At 35.8% G+C, this 16,958-nt stretch overlaps 1 protein-coding gene across 1 annotated transcript; it reads left to right on the forward strand.

Moving 5' to 3' along the window:
* Nucleotides 1-1,958: 1,958 nt before the first annotated feature.
* Nucleotides 1,959-8,897, forward strand: LOC149231479 (putative beta-D-xylosidase 7). Its single transcript, XM_089379199.1, has 8 exons — nt 1,959-2,302; nt 2,396-2,788; nt 2,954-3,268; nt 4,013-4,182; nt 4,267-4,364; nt 5,087-5,437; nt 5,608-6,024; nt 8,029-8,897. The coding sequence occupies exons 2-8, from the start codon at nt 2,399-2,401 to the stop codon at nt 8,628-8,630; spliced, it is 2,343 nt and encodes a 780-aa protein (XP_089235325.1). The 5' UTR covers nt 1,959-2,302; nt 2,396-2,398; the 3' UTR covers nt 8,631-8,897.
* The last annotated feature ends 8,061 nt before the right edge of the window (nt 8,898-16,958 follow it).

Below are 16,958 nucleotides of genomic sequence, written 5' to 3' on the forward strand. Positions count from 1 at the left end.
TTTATTAAAATTAAATGGGATATTTATAATTAATATTTCAATTACTTAAATAATGTATTTATGATGTTGGTAAAAATTTAGAAGTAAACTAGCATAAATCTATTTAAATTCTGGATCTATTAAGTATTGAGAGATATCAAATATATAAAGATGGAAACCTTTTTTTTGAGTGCAAAGCATGAGAAAATGTTTGCACTTATAAATATTTGGTTCCTTTTGACTCTTAATAGACTAGGAGTTAAGATGGATCTACGCCGGTTTTGAACACCACACTAATAAAATGTTGTTAACAATATTTCACAACATCTTGTCACTCACAGGGAAGTGATAACAACGATTTTGCCCAACCGCCCATGGGCTAAAGTGAGATTGTTGGTACGAGGTTAGCCCACAAATATACCCACTTAAGAGTTCACAAGGTAGGAAGCCAATACAACAATATTCATAGGCATGAAGCCATACAAGAATGCTCATCATGTCACGAGAGGAAATTTTGAACTTAGGTGGGGAAGATAACACACATTCTGCCCAACCACGAGAGATAACCACAATTGACATTTTGTTAGAGAGAGAGAAAGAGATTTGTTATTAATATTTTTAAGATGTTACCTGAACTCCATATTAAATAATGAATTAATTGCAAATCTACCTCATATGTTAAATTAGAAAGAACCTTTTAATGAAATAAGATATCTCTTTTTATATATAGAGAGATTATCATGACTTAGTGATCAAACCAACAATGAAGATAACCATAGGCTAGTATATGTGAATGCAGGTTCACTGATTACCTGTTTCAAGGGAAACCGTGTCACTTGGAATTACCCATTGGTGGTATATAGACTTTCACTTTGCTAGATGCCTTAAGGTCTTGGGATGTTAGCCTCTTCCTTACCTCCCAAAAAAAGAACTCTTAGCCAAACATGAGCAATTTTAGGGCATACTTCAAGGACACTATCTCTATATAAACTCATACTAAACTCTATTTTTTGTTATTAATTTTTTTTAATATTTTTTAAATTTAAAAAATAAAATTAATATAAAATGATGTTATTTAATATGAACATTGAAATATTTTATTTATGACTAACAATAATTTTTTATTTTTTATTTTATTTTTTTTGTTTTAAATATTACATATCAATTGAATACAAAATAAATTAAACATCATGTAATATCAATAATATTATTTTTACAAATTACGTGTCAACTCCATATTAAATATCAATTGAATACAAAATGAATTAAACATTGTGTAATATCAATAATATTATTTTTGCAAATTACGTGTCAACTCTATATTAAATTACGAAGATATTACATATTTATCTAATACTAAAAATTAAATTACTTATTTTCCCCTTCTCATTATTTTATTTTTAAATAAAAGCAATATAAAAATTAAGATAAAAATCTATATATTTTATTTATAATTAATATTAAACTTTTTATTATCATTATATTTTAATTTTTTAATATGATATCATTTTATTATTTTTAAATATAAAATAAATATCAACCTAACCTTTAAATTGAATTATAATTGCCATTTCAACACAACTGAACCATACAATTGAATTTGTATATTCAACTAAATAAAAACATTCAAATACTTGGAAATGTCAAAATTGAAATGAAGTGTTTTATTTTATAGTTTTTTATAAATTTTTTAATTACTAGAGTTGTGTTTGTAGCGATTTTTTGAAGTTTTTTTGGTGGATTTTTCTTATCTAATTTCCCTAAAATACTACATAAATTTATTGAAATCACAAATTTATTTTTTAAAGTGTTACATCCATATAATCCATATATACCACCAAAAAAAACTAGTTTCAATAACACATCTCCATTGCTCATTTCACCATCGTCTTATAACTGAATATTTCAAATATGCTTTTGAGGAATCGGAATCGCCCCAATTTATCAACAAAAAGTCACTTACGCGCCGAATTTCCGAAGAAAGCGGTGGGAATTGAGACATTTTAGTTAAAGGCATGGATCTCACTTAAAAATATTCAAGAATAAAGAGGCGGACTGATCTATGCTTTCTGCGTGATCAACCCATTAAAAGCCTCCATCTGAAATGTGCTTCATTTGTCGGAAGATAATAGAGAGCGTCCACTTTAGTAGGGACCATTGAACGTTTAGTGTGCAGAGTTGCAGGATAAGCAGGGGCACAGTTATCGGAAAAACAGAAACAGTAAATGCAGCGGAAGAGCGCAGTGTTGCAGTAAAAGCAGGGGCACAGTTATCGAAAAAACAGAAACAGTAAAGGCCGCGGAAGAGCTACTGCTAAAAAGTTGTGAGTAGCCATTTGAATGCTGTATATGTGAAGCCAAGTCCATTGCTTGCAGTCTTAACTGAGCATCAAATTTGATCCTTCTTTGCTCATCAGAGGATGAAGTCGTTATGGTGGTTGGTGAATATAGTTATGATGATGGTATTAGGGGCGATAGCAGGGGAGCCTCCATTTGCGTGCGATAGCAGAAATCCATTGACACGATCTTACGCGTTCTGTGATTCTTCAAAACCCATAACAGTGCGCGTGGAAGATCTAATATCGCGGCTGAGCCTGGTGGAGAAAGTTGAACAGCTAACGAATAACGCATCGGCCGTACAACGCCTGGGAATACCCAAATACGAATGGTGGTCGGAAGCTCTGCACGGAGTTTCCCAGTGGGGTCGCGGCATTCACTTTAATGGTCCCATTCATACAGCAACCAGTTTTCCTCAAGTCATACTAACGGCTGCGTCCTTTGATGTCAAACTCTGGTATCACATTGCCCAGGTTTGAATCTTGCCATTTTATTTCTATAATGTAATGAATGCCTAGATCTCATCTCAATTACCAGTAAAGGAAGGAACCCTTGCCATTGCTACTGTATTCTATAATGTTATGAATATCTATAACTCATCTCGGGTAAAGAAGTGAATATGCCTTGTGGTTGTGCAGGCAATTGGCATTGAAGCGAGAGCGATATACAATGCAGGGCAGGCGTCAGGGCTTACATTCTGGACGCCCAATATCAATATATTCAGAGATCCTCGATGGGGCCGGGGTCAAGAAACTCCGGGAGAAGATCCCCTGCTATCTAGCAGGTACTCTGTTTCCTACGTTAGGGGATTACAGGGCGATCCCCTTTCTTCCTCTTCTAAGACAAATGTCCGCTCTTCTACTCATTTGAGAGCTTCTGCTTGCTGCAAGCATTTCACAGCTTACGACATGGATAACTGGGAGGGCCATACTCGCTTCTCTTTCGATGCTATGGTAAAACTCTATTACCAACTCTGCATTTCCATATTTGCTTCTGTTTTTCATTTAAGGAGGTAGTAGCCTTCAGGGCGAGGATAAATATAGTCTCCGATGGCCTCCAAGCTGCAGGGTTTTATGTCGATCAATACACCTGGTGTGCACCATTACCCACTTAGGCCAGTCGTACTGTGATCAGGCATTACAGTCCTCCACACGCAGGCATACATCTCTCTCACTGTGGACTGCACCTCCATTGTTTACATGTCTGCATGTTCAGTGGTATGGAGGACTATATTTATCCTCCTTAACCTTTTACGGACATAATGGTTTATTTGTTATAGTTTTCAAATTAAGTGCATTCACTGGGAAACACCAGCACCGCCCCCTCTAAATTTAGCATATATTAAGGAGCTAACGACCTTGTTTGCTGGCCTTGGACCTACAACAATCAAAACCCTTGACAGTATCTTTACCAGATGCTTTTAAACAGTCCACTGGAATTATTTTTACCACTGTAAAATCCTCCTATTAAGTGACGGTGGGGATAAAAATACAGATTGCAAACTACAATTTTTAGCTTTGCCCAGTGTTGAAAATCTCCCCAGATACTTGCTTCTCTATATGCAACCAGGTTTAATGGCAAAGTTCCACTATGCATATCTGGGTTCACAGAAATTGCTAATGTTAGCAACTGGAAGTTGGATTTGAATGGGTTTGTGCTAATTCAAGAGTGTTTTTTAATTTAATGTTTTTGAGCAGGTGAGCAAACAAGACTTGTTGGATACATATCAACCGTCGTTCAAGAGCTGTGTGGAGCAAGGGCGTGCCAGTGGTATCATGTGCTCTTACAACAGCCTTAATGGAGTCCCAACGTGTGGTGATTTCAACCTTCTCACCAGCACTGCGAGACGTGACTGGGGATTTCAAGGGTAATGTTTCCTCAGATGTGTTAGATGCAGAGTATAATTGTTTGGGGTGAATAACTCCTCTTTGATATGAATTTTGTCTTTCAGTTACATCACAGCAGACTGTGACGCTGTTGCCACTATTTACACTTCTCATCGGTATACACCGACTGCAGAAGATGCTGTAGCGGACGTTCTGAAAGCAGGTAACTACCCATATAAACGTTGAAGCATACAAATGCATATAAACTAACAGACTCGTTTTTATTCTGAAAGCAGGCAAATACATACAAGTTAGTTTAATAGACGTCAATCTTATATTCTGAAAGCATCAGGGCAGATATATCTTAACTCAGATTTGATATACATTTTGAGATTCTGAAGTTAGAGGTTGCATATTGTCAATCCCAATAGATGACCACTCTGTTTTAAAGAGCGTTTGTGTAACTCAAGGTATGCACCCTTGAGCTTCACAGCCTCCAGCAATATACATGAAATTACAGAAAACAGGGAAGTGCATATACATCAGGACGGACCCATTTTAACTCAGGTTTGATATGCACTTCGAGTTTGTGAAGCTAAAACTTGCATATATACAACCCCATGGGCCACACTGATTTAATAAACTTTTTCTGTCAACTCAAGATACGCATCTTTGAGCTTCCAAACCTCATGCTGCATATCGCACTTGGGTTTATGTGGTGGCCATATTTCAATACACCCAATAAACATTTAAAACAATGCACCTTTATAAGCCCAAAAAACAGTGGTAAAGAACCTATCTCTAGTTGCAATCATCCATCAATTTTATTTTAGAAAGCCTTGTCTTCAGTAGATTTGTTTTCTCTATATTAGGAGTACCATGCGGTTATTGATAAGACGACTGCTTCTGCTTCTGATAGTAGTATTACCACATGTTTTTTGTCAGGAATGGATGTCGACTGTGGAAGTTATTTGCGAAAATACACAATGTCAGCAATAGCGAAAGGAAAAGTGAATGAATCAGATATCGACAGAGCCCTTCGCAATTTGTTCTCTGTGCGCATGCGTCTTGGGCTTTTTGATGGTGATCTCAACCATCAACTGGAGGGAAAACTTAAAATGCAGGTTGTGTGCTCTGCTGAACATCAAAGATTGGCATTGCAAGCTGCAAGGCAGGGTATTGTGCTTCTCAAGAACAGCAGAAAACATCTGCCCTTGTCGAAAACACGGACCAAGTCATTGGCTGTCATTGGGCCTAATGCCAACAATGCAACTACTCTCCTAGGAAACTACTATGGTCAGTCTCCCTAGACAAAAAATCGTTCATAAATACCTGTTTCATTCTGCAATCTACACACGTGAATCATTCATAAATAGCTATTTCATTCTGCAATCTACACACGTGTGACCGTATGTGTAGGTAGTGAAAAGTACTTATCCTCTCTCCTACTGCTTGTGAATGTCCAGGTCTTCCATGTCACACCATAACACCGCTTCAAGGCCTGCAGAGATATGTTAGGGACACTCTGTATTACTCCGGGTGTGAGGACCTGGCATGCATTTCTAACAATTTGTTCGGTGAAGCTGTAGAGATTGCAAAGAAAGTGGATGAAGTGGTTGTAGTTGTTGGCTTAGACCAAACCCAAGAAAAGGAGGAACGAGACCGAATAAAATTGACTCTACCAGGCCAACAAGAGAAATTAGTGTATCAAGTTTCCCATGCTGCCAAAAGACCTGTGGTGCTTGTCATCCTCTCTGGCGGGCCAGTGGATGTGTCGTTTGCAGTAAATGATCCTCAAATCTCTAGCATTATTTGGGCAGGCTACCCTGGTCAGGCTGGTGGTCAGGCACTTGCAGAGATTATTTTTGGTGACTACAATCCAGGTATTTTATCATCCCATCCATTTATTGTTGTTTCAAAGCATACTATTGGGATTTTATACTTCAACACTATTCCTTTTCCCATCATTCACATGGTTCAGCTATTATTTTCTGTTATATCTTTGGTTTGATAAGTGAAATTTGTTATGAGAGACATCATCATACATAAACAGAGAAGGCCATGGCAGCAATGAAAGCATTTAGTTTTCATTTCTATCAGAAAGGTAGCTCTCCAAAGGGTCTCTAAGTTCTTAAATTTAGTCCTCCCCATTTTTTGCGGTTTTAATTAGAGTGGTTTGCTGATCTGTGTGCTAAGGGATGCTATTTTTACAAAACAATGCTACACGTACTCACAGGTTCCTGCTAGTGGAAATTAGGGTTCTCTTATATTTTTGGAAACCCATCTAAATAGTAGCCATTTCATTTACCACGTGCAATCCAGGGTTTCCATAAAATTTGATGAGACTATAACCTTCTGTTAAATTGTCTAAATTTCTTGGCAAGAAGAGTCGATAAACTTTAAAAACATAGATTTAGGCCCTCATGGGCTTTGTTACAGTAGCCATTATAATATTTTTTCCTATGGTCTCACTGGCCAAGCCTTGTTCTTTTTCTGAAATTTAAACAAAGAGATAACTAAAATGCTAGTGACATTCTGCCATGGTTAACAATTGCAACAAAAAATTCTGATCCAATATCCTACAATTGGCATCAGAGAAGAGTAAAGTAACAAAAAATTCTGACCCAATATCCTACAATTGGTATTTCGATTTGCTTCATCATGGACTGCTTCTTCTTGTGCTTGGTGCTCTTATTCAATAGGACTAAGGCCTGACCGTATCTTCCAACAGAAAGACTAAGCTATCGGTTCCATTTGCCCTCCACATTGGCGATGGCTGCACTGTTTCTGAAGATGCCATTCGAAGTGATTATGAGCTGTTCCTTAATTTTGGAAAACATCATTCCGGAATCCATCAGATCTTCTGGGAGTTAACCAACGATTCTGTCTTGGCCTTTTGGCCATCCAGAGATTGATGCTAGAATTGGAAGGCTCTCGAAGGCTAGAATTCCATCCCTTCTCTCCTTGCCCTTGACCAGTTTCTGGTACCACCTTTCTCCTTGTGGAGTTGCCCCTTTAAATTTCTCAAGTTATAGCCCGGCTTGGAAATTTTGAATGTCTCTAAGGTAAGCCGTTTCATGTAGGATTTTCGTTCTTGACATGCTGTTTTCTGCTATTTAGTAGTGCTTATCCAATTTTGTTTTAAAATTCGAGTGTGATTTATTTTACTTGGTTTATAGGCAATGGCAACGATTATACGTAGTTTAAACTTTAGAGGCAATTGTAGTATTTTTTTGCTTAGTTTATAGGCAATGTTAGTGATTTTTTTTAACGATTTTAAGAATTGTTTAGTTCATTTAAGTAGCAATTGTCGGCTATATTAGAATTTGTTTGGTTTCCTTGTGAATACAATATATGGAGAATGTGGGCTACTCAAACATTTAAAGCGATTAATTCGATATTAATTTTAAACGCAGAGTCAAATGCATCTTTTACAACAAAATTATGAGCTGTTACAGCAATTGAAGGAAGTTTATACTAGGATCTTTTAGTGTTATTGCAAGTTTGTAAGAAAATATGTAGAAAAATTGTTTGAATAATAACTATTTTCTATATCTCTAATGTTCTTGAAATCCAGGGACTCCTCATAACTGCACATCTCCTTGTTAGCATGCTGATCTTTTTTTTATCAGTTTATTTTGTTGATTATATTTTAGTTCCAAAGCCAAGTAAAGAAAAAACTGGTGTAAAATGAATTATACTACCAATGGTAATATGGAACAAAGCATCAGAATTCTCTTGTCCCTTTGGCACTGGCCTGTATTTTTGTTGTTATCTTTTTTGTGAATTTGGGATTTGTATACTATCAGTTTCTTTTGATGAAAGGCAAAACATACTGCAGAAAAATTGAAGTACTTGGATGAGATGTGTATGTTTGTACTGTTTAGGTGGGAGATTTCCTGTGACATGGTACCCTCAAGACTTCGTGAAGATACCAATGACGGACATGAACATGCGTCCAAATCATCATACAGGCTATCCGGGCCGTACATACAGATTTTACACAGGGAAGAAAGTGTTTGACTTTGGTCAGGGACTCAGTTACTCAGCATACTCATATGAGTTCTCTTCCACAACCATCAAGAAGATTGATCTGAATGTGACAATGGAGCATGTTGAAGCCCTTGGTGACACAGGAAAAGCTCATGTCAGAGTGGAGAACACCCCTTGCAGTAAGTTAAAATTCAGATCCTCCATACTTGTGTGGAACCATGATAACATGGATGGGAGGCATGCAGTGTTGTTGTATTCCAAGTCCCCTGCAACCCACAAAGGAGCCCCACAAAAGCAGCTAATTGGATTTCGCAGTGTTCATGTCCCGGGTAAACAGACAACCAAAATTACGTTTGTGGTTAAGCCTTGTGATCACTTCAGTACTGTTGAAGAGAATGGGCAAAGACTTTTGGCCATTGGTTCCCATTCCCTAATAGTTGGTGATACCCAGTATTCAGTTTCACTTGTTACCAAACACTTGAACAGAAATCCATAGTACTACCACCTATAGTGATAATCCGGTTGGCTTCAGGACAATACTCGCATTGTCTTTGATCTCTGGGAAGTAAAATGGCTTCATGACAATATTCGCATTGTCGTCTGGGAAGTAAAATAACAGTGGCGTTTATGGTTTTAACGACTCCATCTGCTGCCATTGTTGTGATTCCTAAATTGTTATTTGATTACATGCTTTGTATTTCCATTTCTGTCATTGTGAACCCAAGTTATTATTCGATTAAGCTTTTTATGGTTTTAACGACTCCATCTGCTGCCATTGTTGTGATTCCTGAATTCTTATTTGATTAGATGCTTTGTATTTCCACTTCTGTCATTGTGAACCCAAGTTATTATTCGATTAAGCTTTCTATTTCTATTTCTCCTCTGTATCGAGGTGACAAGAAATTCAAATACATGTCAGTATATAGGTGAGGTTATATTTAATCATCAATGTTTAAATTAGTTATTATTATTACTATAAAAGTTTACAATGGATTCCTTGGTTATAACGGCATACAAATAAAATCTCTGACTAAAAATTAAAATTAAAATCATTTTAGGTATTCAAATTATTTTAACTCTTTTATACTTTAAAATTAAGATGAATTATATATATATATATATATATATAATTACTTTTTTATTGATACATGTTTATAATGAAAGCTTTTAGGTTTAATTAAGTTATTTTATTTTATTTTTATGGAGTAAATTATAAATATAAATATTAATTATGTCTGGTTGGTTTGATTTGTGGGGATTTAAACTAATTTATGGTTAACCTAATATTTTATAATATGGTGATAGCTAATTGAGTTTTTTTTTGAGATTAATTATAATATCAATATAAACATATGTAATATCATTACATAAAAAAATATAATTAAATTTTTAAAAATTATTTTGATGGTAAATTCATTTTGTAACACAATTAAACATTTACTTTATAATAAGATATATAAAATATTTTTTTTATTGTGCTAATTTCATTTTCAAAACCAAAAAAATCCATTTCAATGTTTTACTAATATAAATTAAAAATATTTTAATCATGAAAAATAAAAATAATACTTTTCAAAGTTTTATAGGTGATGCAAATCAAAGAGGGCAAGTTTGGATGGATGGTCTTTGTGAAAAATATGAAGTTTTTAGAGGGAAGACTTTTGATATTAGTGAATGCTAACTTTTTAAAGAGATGATTATTTGTGAATGGTGTTTTGGATCATATTAAATGATTCACATTCTTTAAAATTGATGAAAAATTGGTTAATATGGACATTAGGAGATTTTGTATTTATAATAACAAAGTTTACATTGAGATGAATGCATTTCAATGTTTTAGTAATATAAATTAAAAATATTTTAATCATGAAAAAAATATTTTAATCATGAAATTGGATAATATAGAAATTAGGAGATTTTGTATTATAATAACAAAGTTTACATTGAGATGAATGCAACAAGAGTACATAGAGAATGAATATCGTTTTTTTTTCAACTAAAGAAATCATGCAAATCATGCTTGGAGTAGCTTTGAGGCATATATAGCCTTGCCTAGGATTGGACCACTAGACCAGTGGGGACTAAATCTCCTACCTAACCATTGGACCACATCTTAGTAAGTGATACTCATTCTCTATCATTTCATAGAAAATGAGTATCGCTTACTAGGAACCATTTCAAAACAATGGGATTTGAGTGATAGTGGGAAGATTCAAAGAAGAAGACTAACTATTCAAAAAATATGTTTACAAAGTAAGCTCAGAGAAAGATTCCTAGTATAAAGATTAAAAACCATTGCATCAAATAAATTTGTAGTAGGAGATCCTCAGGGTTCATTGTTATTTTGAGTTGTATTCAACGTTGGTATGTTGAGATTTGGGAGAGTGAATTCTATTGTTGGAGAAGACATTGTGATTGAGTGAAGTGAGGAGGAAGACTATAATATAGGTGGGTGGCCACATTGGAAATCCATAAATGGAGTCCAGAGTGCATCAATTTCATCCTACACCTAATGGATTCAATCCCTATGCTAGATTTAGCAACTCCATTGATGTCTCAAATTGAACTTCCAAATTGGCCAATTGGATTTGAAGAGAGTGGAGGGAAGAGTCAAGATAATCTATTGCATTGTCATGCTAACCCAAAGCTACTATGATAGCGACAAGGCCCTAGTGGTCCATGGCAATAAAACAAGGGAATATAGAACGCAAGGAATCAAAGGCAACAATATGAACACATAGAGCTTCAAAAGTCATCATACCATGCCAAAGGGCTAAAAAAGCGATTGTTTATGATGACCTTTTCGATCTAGGAAAGAACCCATGTTGAGATATAATGGATCTAGGAAAGAACCCATGTTGAGATATAATGAAACCTTTAGACCCTCAAAATTTCCAATTGTTGAGAATTTCCATCTTGGTCTAGTTGAGTGCATGGAAACGTTATAAGGGAGGGGTTGTTGAATGATGGAGAGATGAAAGTTGACGAAATATAAATCACTCACATGAGGCTATGACATCAAGGGCTTGACACAGGTTGTGGGTGAACGGATCGAATTTAAGAAGGGGATAATCATGGAATTGGAAGGGGGTGACGTTGATCATTGATCACAATTACACCATGTTTTCAAGGAGAGCCTTGTGGGCTTGTAGGTTTGCATATGAATTGTTGAGAGTGTAGGATATGATACAAGTCAACCTTAGTTTTGGTGGGGAGGATGGAACAATGTTGGAGAAGAATAGAACTTATTGTGCCATTTGAAGGATTGGTGCCAAGGTGGAGATGGTAAATGGTATTTTTGGAATCACCAATAATGATGAGGTTTAGTGGATTGAAGGAGGAAGCAAGTTTGACACCTTGAAGCAGAGCATAAGCTTCAACTCAATTATTAATGGTGATGCTTAAATTCTAAGAATAATTTAATTCAATACCCTCAAGTACCTATTGCGATTCATCACTAACTTGAAAATATATAAAAATAAGTCCCTGTGAATAACTTGTAATGGCAATATTAAAAGTAATGAAAGTATTTGTATTAATTGCAAAATCCGTGCTTATATCATAGTTGTAGTCAGGAGTTACATTATGATTTTCTTTCATCTTCAGTATCATATACAAACTCTTGAACCAAAATTATCCTCTAAAGATGAATCATAACTGACACTAAGCATATATGGTTCTTCGGAGGTGAATACCTTCCAATAGAGCCCCAAAATTTAACAAAAATTATAGTACATATAGCCTACTTCAAAATATAATTTTTATTATAACATATTTCCGTAGATCCATTGGATCATTAAGCTCTGACACACTTAACATTAGAGTTGTTGGAATTGACTAATATTTCATATTTAAGACCAAACTATTGACCAAAGATCTCAATTTAGTCTCCTAAAGCAGGAGAATATGGGGTTTTCCTTTTTGAACTAATGATTTAACCTCTGAAATTCTTAATCCGACCCCAACCCCTTGCAATTCCAGGAGATTAGTTTCATCATTTGCTATTAGATTTTGCGACCTCTTGTTTGGGGCATGAACTGCTTCTTTTCCGTATTTTGTCTCCTTGTTATGTGTTTGTCTAGAATACCTTGTCTTCCCAATTTTGTGTCCTTTTCAACTTTTTTGATTCAAAAATCTACGTTCTTTTTCTTTCCACCTTATGATGAATGCAATCTTGTTCCTTCTCTTTCTCTATCTTTTCTTTTTCATTAGCTAAACTGGCAACGAAGGGGTCAGTTTGAGTGCCCTAGGAGAGTGGAACTCGCCCTCATTTGACGAAGAGTCGATTATGTTTGTGACATGGATAGGGGCATCCTTAAGGGGTGTAATTCTATCCTGAGGAAGACTATGAGAGGTTTTAGAGACCTTCCCAAGAGAGGAAGAGATGATGGTTGAGGGAAACTTGCCTTCCTCTTCAACTAGGTTGAGCACTTTGAAACTATTTCTATTAGCATTCGTTGCATCTTGCTTGCTAGTACCTTCTCTTAGAATTGATTTCGGTTGGTTTGGAAAGGTTAGACCCTTGCCTTTATTCCCTATTGGACCTCTCTGCCATAGTCGGTTGTTAGTTTGTTTTGATGTTCTTGTAATGTCCCTGATTGCTTAAGAGAAATAAGGTGGGTTCCACTATCCTAATAAGTTTCCATAGGCTATGGCGAGGATTTTTTTTAATAAGGGGATATGTTTTGCCTATGAAAACTTTATAATTGCCTAAGGGGTGAAAATGGGAGCATATCCTAGACTAGTGAAAAGTCATTTTAATTTTATAAAGTGAAAGTCTCCTAAAGTGACTTAATAAAAAATTAAAAGGGTAAAATGACGGCAAAAGTGACTTTTCAATTATAAAAGAGAAAAGTGAGTAGTCTCTCGTCATTCTAACACTTGCATTTTGAAAAGGAGGTCTCAGAGAGTTTTTTAGAGAGAATCCTAAGGTTTGAGAAACCCTAGCCACCATAGCTAGTTTCGATGTTGAAACTAAACACCTAGTTGGTCCTGAGAGTGAAATCACTCAGATTCACCTTTGCACTATCATGGAGTAAAATTTTGTAGAAGATGTTGAGGTACAAAAGTTTTATCAGTTGATTTTATCTTTTGAAATTGTGTTTTCTATATATCTTCTTTTAGGTGGAGGCCCAAATCAAATCTGAAGACAATATTTCCTTTAAAGAGGGGCCTCATTCTACCATAGAGTTAGTGGGTTGAAGCTACTATAATTGAACTCACACTGGGTGAGTTTGTTTGCTAAAGGGAACAAGATTTATTCTCCTTGTGAGCTAGTTGAATCCTTTATTTATTGGGTTGAAGATTTGAAGAAAGGAGGACAACATATATTGGTTGGAGGAATGAGTGGTTGCTCGACAAAGTTTGTCATCTTAGAAAGTCGAGTTCTGTGCATACTTGGGCCTAGTTTCTCCTTATTTCCATGGTTGGGTTATTTACCTTGTGGGTAGTGCTCGCTCACTGATTGAGAGGATGTATCATCCTCATTTTGGGCAAAGATATCTTCCATATATTGGTTGCGTTGATCATTCTCAAAGGCTGATACATATATATGGGTGATGTGCATTCAAATTAGTCAAATAAGGGACTCCTGTAGTGTGCCCTTGACTGTAGCAGGGGTTAAAAGACAACAAATTAAAGAGTTTTAATTTCCGTGATCATCCTTGTTGATTTTTCCTTAATGGGATAAACATTAAATTGGGAGATTATTTTTATACGTGGGTTACTAGGTTCCGCTACCATATCTATTATTATGAATCTCTTTCACTGAGTTTATATAACATCTCTATTATTTCCAACTTGTTAAAGAACTCACATGCTATTAGTGAATGACATTATTTCTAAGTGTTGCATGATTTATTGGTAGCTGATAGAAGCATGGTTACATACTTGTACTATGGTGTATTTTTTTTAAACAAACAAATAAAAATTTGCATCTATAGTAGTCTATAATCAAAATGTTTGATAAAACTCTTTAGTGAGAAAATCCATTATATTCAAAGAAACACAATGCTATTTTTGGGTCCTATCCACGAGAGAATTTTACAGGTCCTCTTTGCCTTTTGGGTTGTTTCCATTGATCTATTCGTCTACTTGATTCTATTTCTTCTCAATCTTTTTTTGTGTGGCTTCTGGCAAAGTGTTTGTACTCATGATAAACCTTGCACTAAAAGGAAACTGGTCACAATCCACCTCTTGGATATGTGACCAATTATCTAGATTGAGATTTATTGCGACCATAAGCCCTTTGTCTAGATCTATTTCCACACAGATCATGGCACAGGAAGACAAACCCTCTTGTGACTTGACACAATCAATATACTTACCCAGGGCATTTCCAATTTTTGTAAAAGGGGCATTGTTCCAACAATGCAAAGGAAGGAACATGAGTTTAACCCATACTATAATTGTTGAATGAACATCACATTCTAGTTTAAACGTTGGGTTCCACTGATTTAAATAGAGGCCTTGGGAACCCATGAAATAAGGGTGTAACAACCCTGGTGAAAATTCCATGTAATAAAAGTTAATAAAGTTAAAATAATAACCACAATTGATGGGGCACTTATTCCAAGCTCAATGGTGGGCAAAAAACATCTTGGTGGGTGTTCATTGGTTTATTAATCCTTAAGGAAATTGACAAAGGCAATGACTAAGGCTTTGGAAAGGCAAATGACATTTTTAGCACATTTATTTATGAAAATAATGGAAATTAGGAGAAAAGCGAGGTGAAAGGTCGCAGATTGCATGTGAGGAGGAAATTGAAGGAAAATAATGGAAACTGAAAAAAATAGAGGTCTAATTGATAAAAAGGCTTATAAGGATTAGTTGGTAACCTTTTGTTAGTGCAATTTTGGATATCTCTCATTATTCTCTCTCTCTCTCTCACTTAAAAATTTATTGGAGTACTCTTGGAGGGTGTGGCATACTTAGAAATTTGGAGCAAGAAGGTGAAGGAAGAGCAGGAAAGCGCAAGAGGACACTGGGATCAACAACTATAACGAGTTTTTCTTGTATGTACTGAGTTGCATGTACGTTTTCCTCACTAGTTTTGGCGTGCATGGCATATGCAAGTGGTTTATTGGTCATGATCTATCATTAGTATGGAGGATTGCCTGGATTGATAGTGGATTTGCCCAGCCTTTCGATTTTCTAGATAGCGATGGAGATTGTGGATTTATTTCCTTGTTTTGTTTTGATTGGTTCTCATGTTTCTTCAGCTTGGGTTGAGTTACTAGTTCCTGGAACCTTGGTTGGAAAAACGCTCTAGAGTCCTGTAACAACTTAGGTTGAGTTACTAGCCCTATAGCCTTGGTTGGAAAAATGCTTTGAAGGCCCTATAGGGGTAGGAGTTACTAGTCATGGAGCCTTGGTTGGACAAACGCTCTGGATCCCAATATAAGCTGTGGGTTGAGTTACTAGTTGTGGAGCCTTGGTTAGAGTAAATGTTCTAGAGCTTTGAAAGGCTTGGATAGAGACTATTATGATGATGGTTTTTTGATGTTCGACCATGAGGTGGAATCACTATTTGATGGGTTGAGGTGGTTGGCCTTTGGAAACCCTCGATGGTTTTGGATTGATGTGTTTATGAGATCCCAAATTCATGTTTGAAATATGTCACGAGGGTGAAGGGCTGAATAGAGATTTGGCTCAGCCATTTTACGGTCGAGTGGAATGTGGTAGTCCCATCCCGGGTTTGGATTTTGCATAATCAATATGAGGTTATTTCTCCTTGTATTTCTATGAGTATTATACTGGTTTATATGTAGATTATATGTTTGTGATTTCTTTGGTATTTCTGTTGCTATTATGTTGGTTATGTATATGTTCTATGATAATAGCTATTAAGGCTCTCATCATGTTTTTGCTTGTAAATAAATGAACAATGCATCTATGACCTAATGGATGAAATGGAAGCTAATGTGTTGAGGCATCAATGCTTCTTAGTGATTCTCAGATAAGTATGAGATCCATGTGCTTAGATATGTTATTGACTGTTGGGTCCCTATAATACTAGTGATTACCCCATTACTATTTTAGTTGTATCCCTTATTAATATTGTTGTACCCCTACTGTCCCCATATTGTTATTACTGTGCCCCATAGAATCCCTCTATTGTTATTTTTGTGGCTTTATATTATTATTGTTAGGTCGGCTGGGTTATATTGTGACTCCTTAGACTCCTATATATAGAAAGGAGGTTTTTTCATTTGAATCATCCAAGAATTGCTCATTTGTGTAATGTAAAGGAGGTTTCCCCCTCGAAGAAGCTAAATTCTAAGGCGTTGATCTATCTTTTCTATCTTTTTGTGAGCTGGTTTCATAACATTTGGTATCAGAGCTTTGGATTCTAGGGTTTCACTGCTCCAAATAGGTCATCGTGGCATTTTCGCTATAATTTTTTTCTGCGATGTTTCAGAAGCTAAAAAAAAAACCCATTTGAGAAGAAATCGTGATGAATCTTGGGTCCGAATTTCAAAGATTTTCGCGCTATATTTGCGGAGATATGATCTGAGGAAATTGGTCTTTTTGCACAGATGACCTGGGGAAAATCGTCATAACTTTCTCTCTGAGCATCGGATTGAAATTTCTTAAGAAGGTACAGAAAGAGGAGGACTGTAGTTTCTTGTATATCTTTTTTCAGATCCAAAGTTCGAAATAGTGACTCGTGGCACATCGTACAAGTTCGCTCTACTGAACTAGTCTATAATCAGGTCATCTTGGGAGATTGTGCATAACTCTTCCTTGGAGAATCCAATTTGGATTAGACTGGTGGCATTGGAAAGAGGACACAGAGGGCTACTACAGGTCGCAATTTCAGAAC

The sequence above is a fragment of the Pinus tabuliformis genome, chromosome J, assembly GCF_031772625.1.
Source record: "Pinus tabuliformis cultivar Carrire ecotype Pingquan chromosome J, CPIR1, whole genome shotgun sequence".
In the NCBI taxonomy this organism is placed as follows: domain Eukaryota; kingdom Viridiplantae; phylum Streptophyta; class Pinopsida; order Pinales; family Pinaceae; genus Pinus; species Pinus tabuliformis.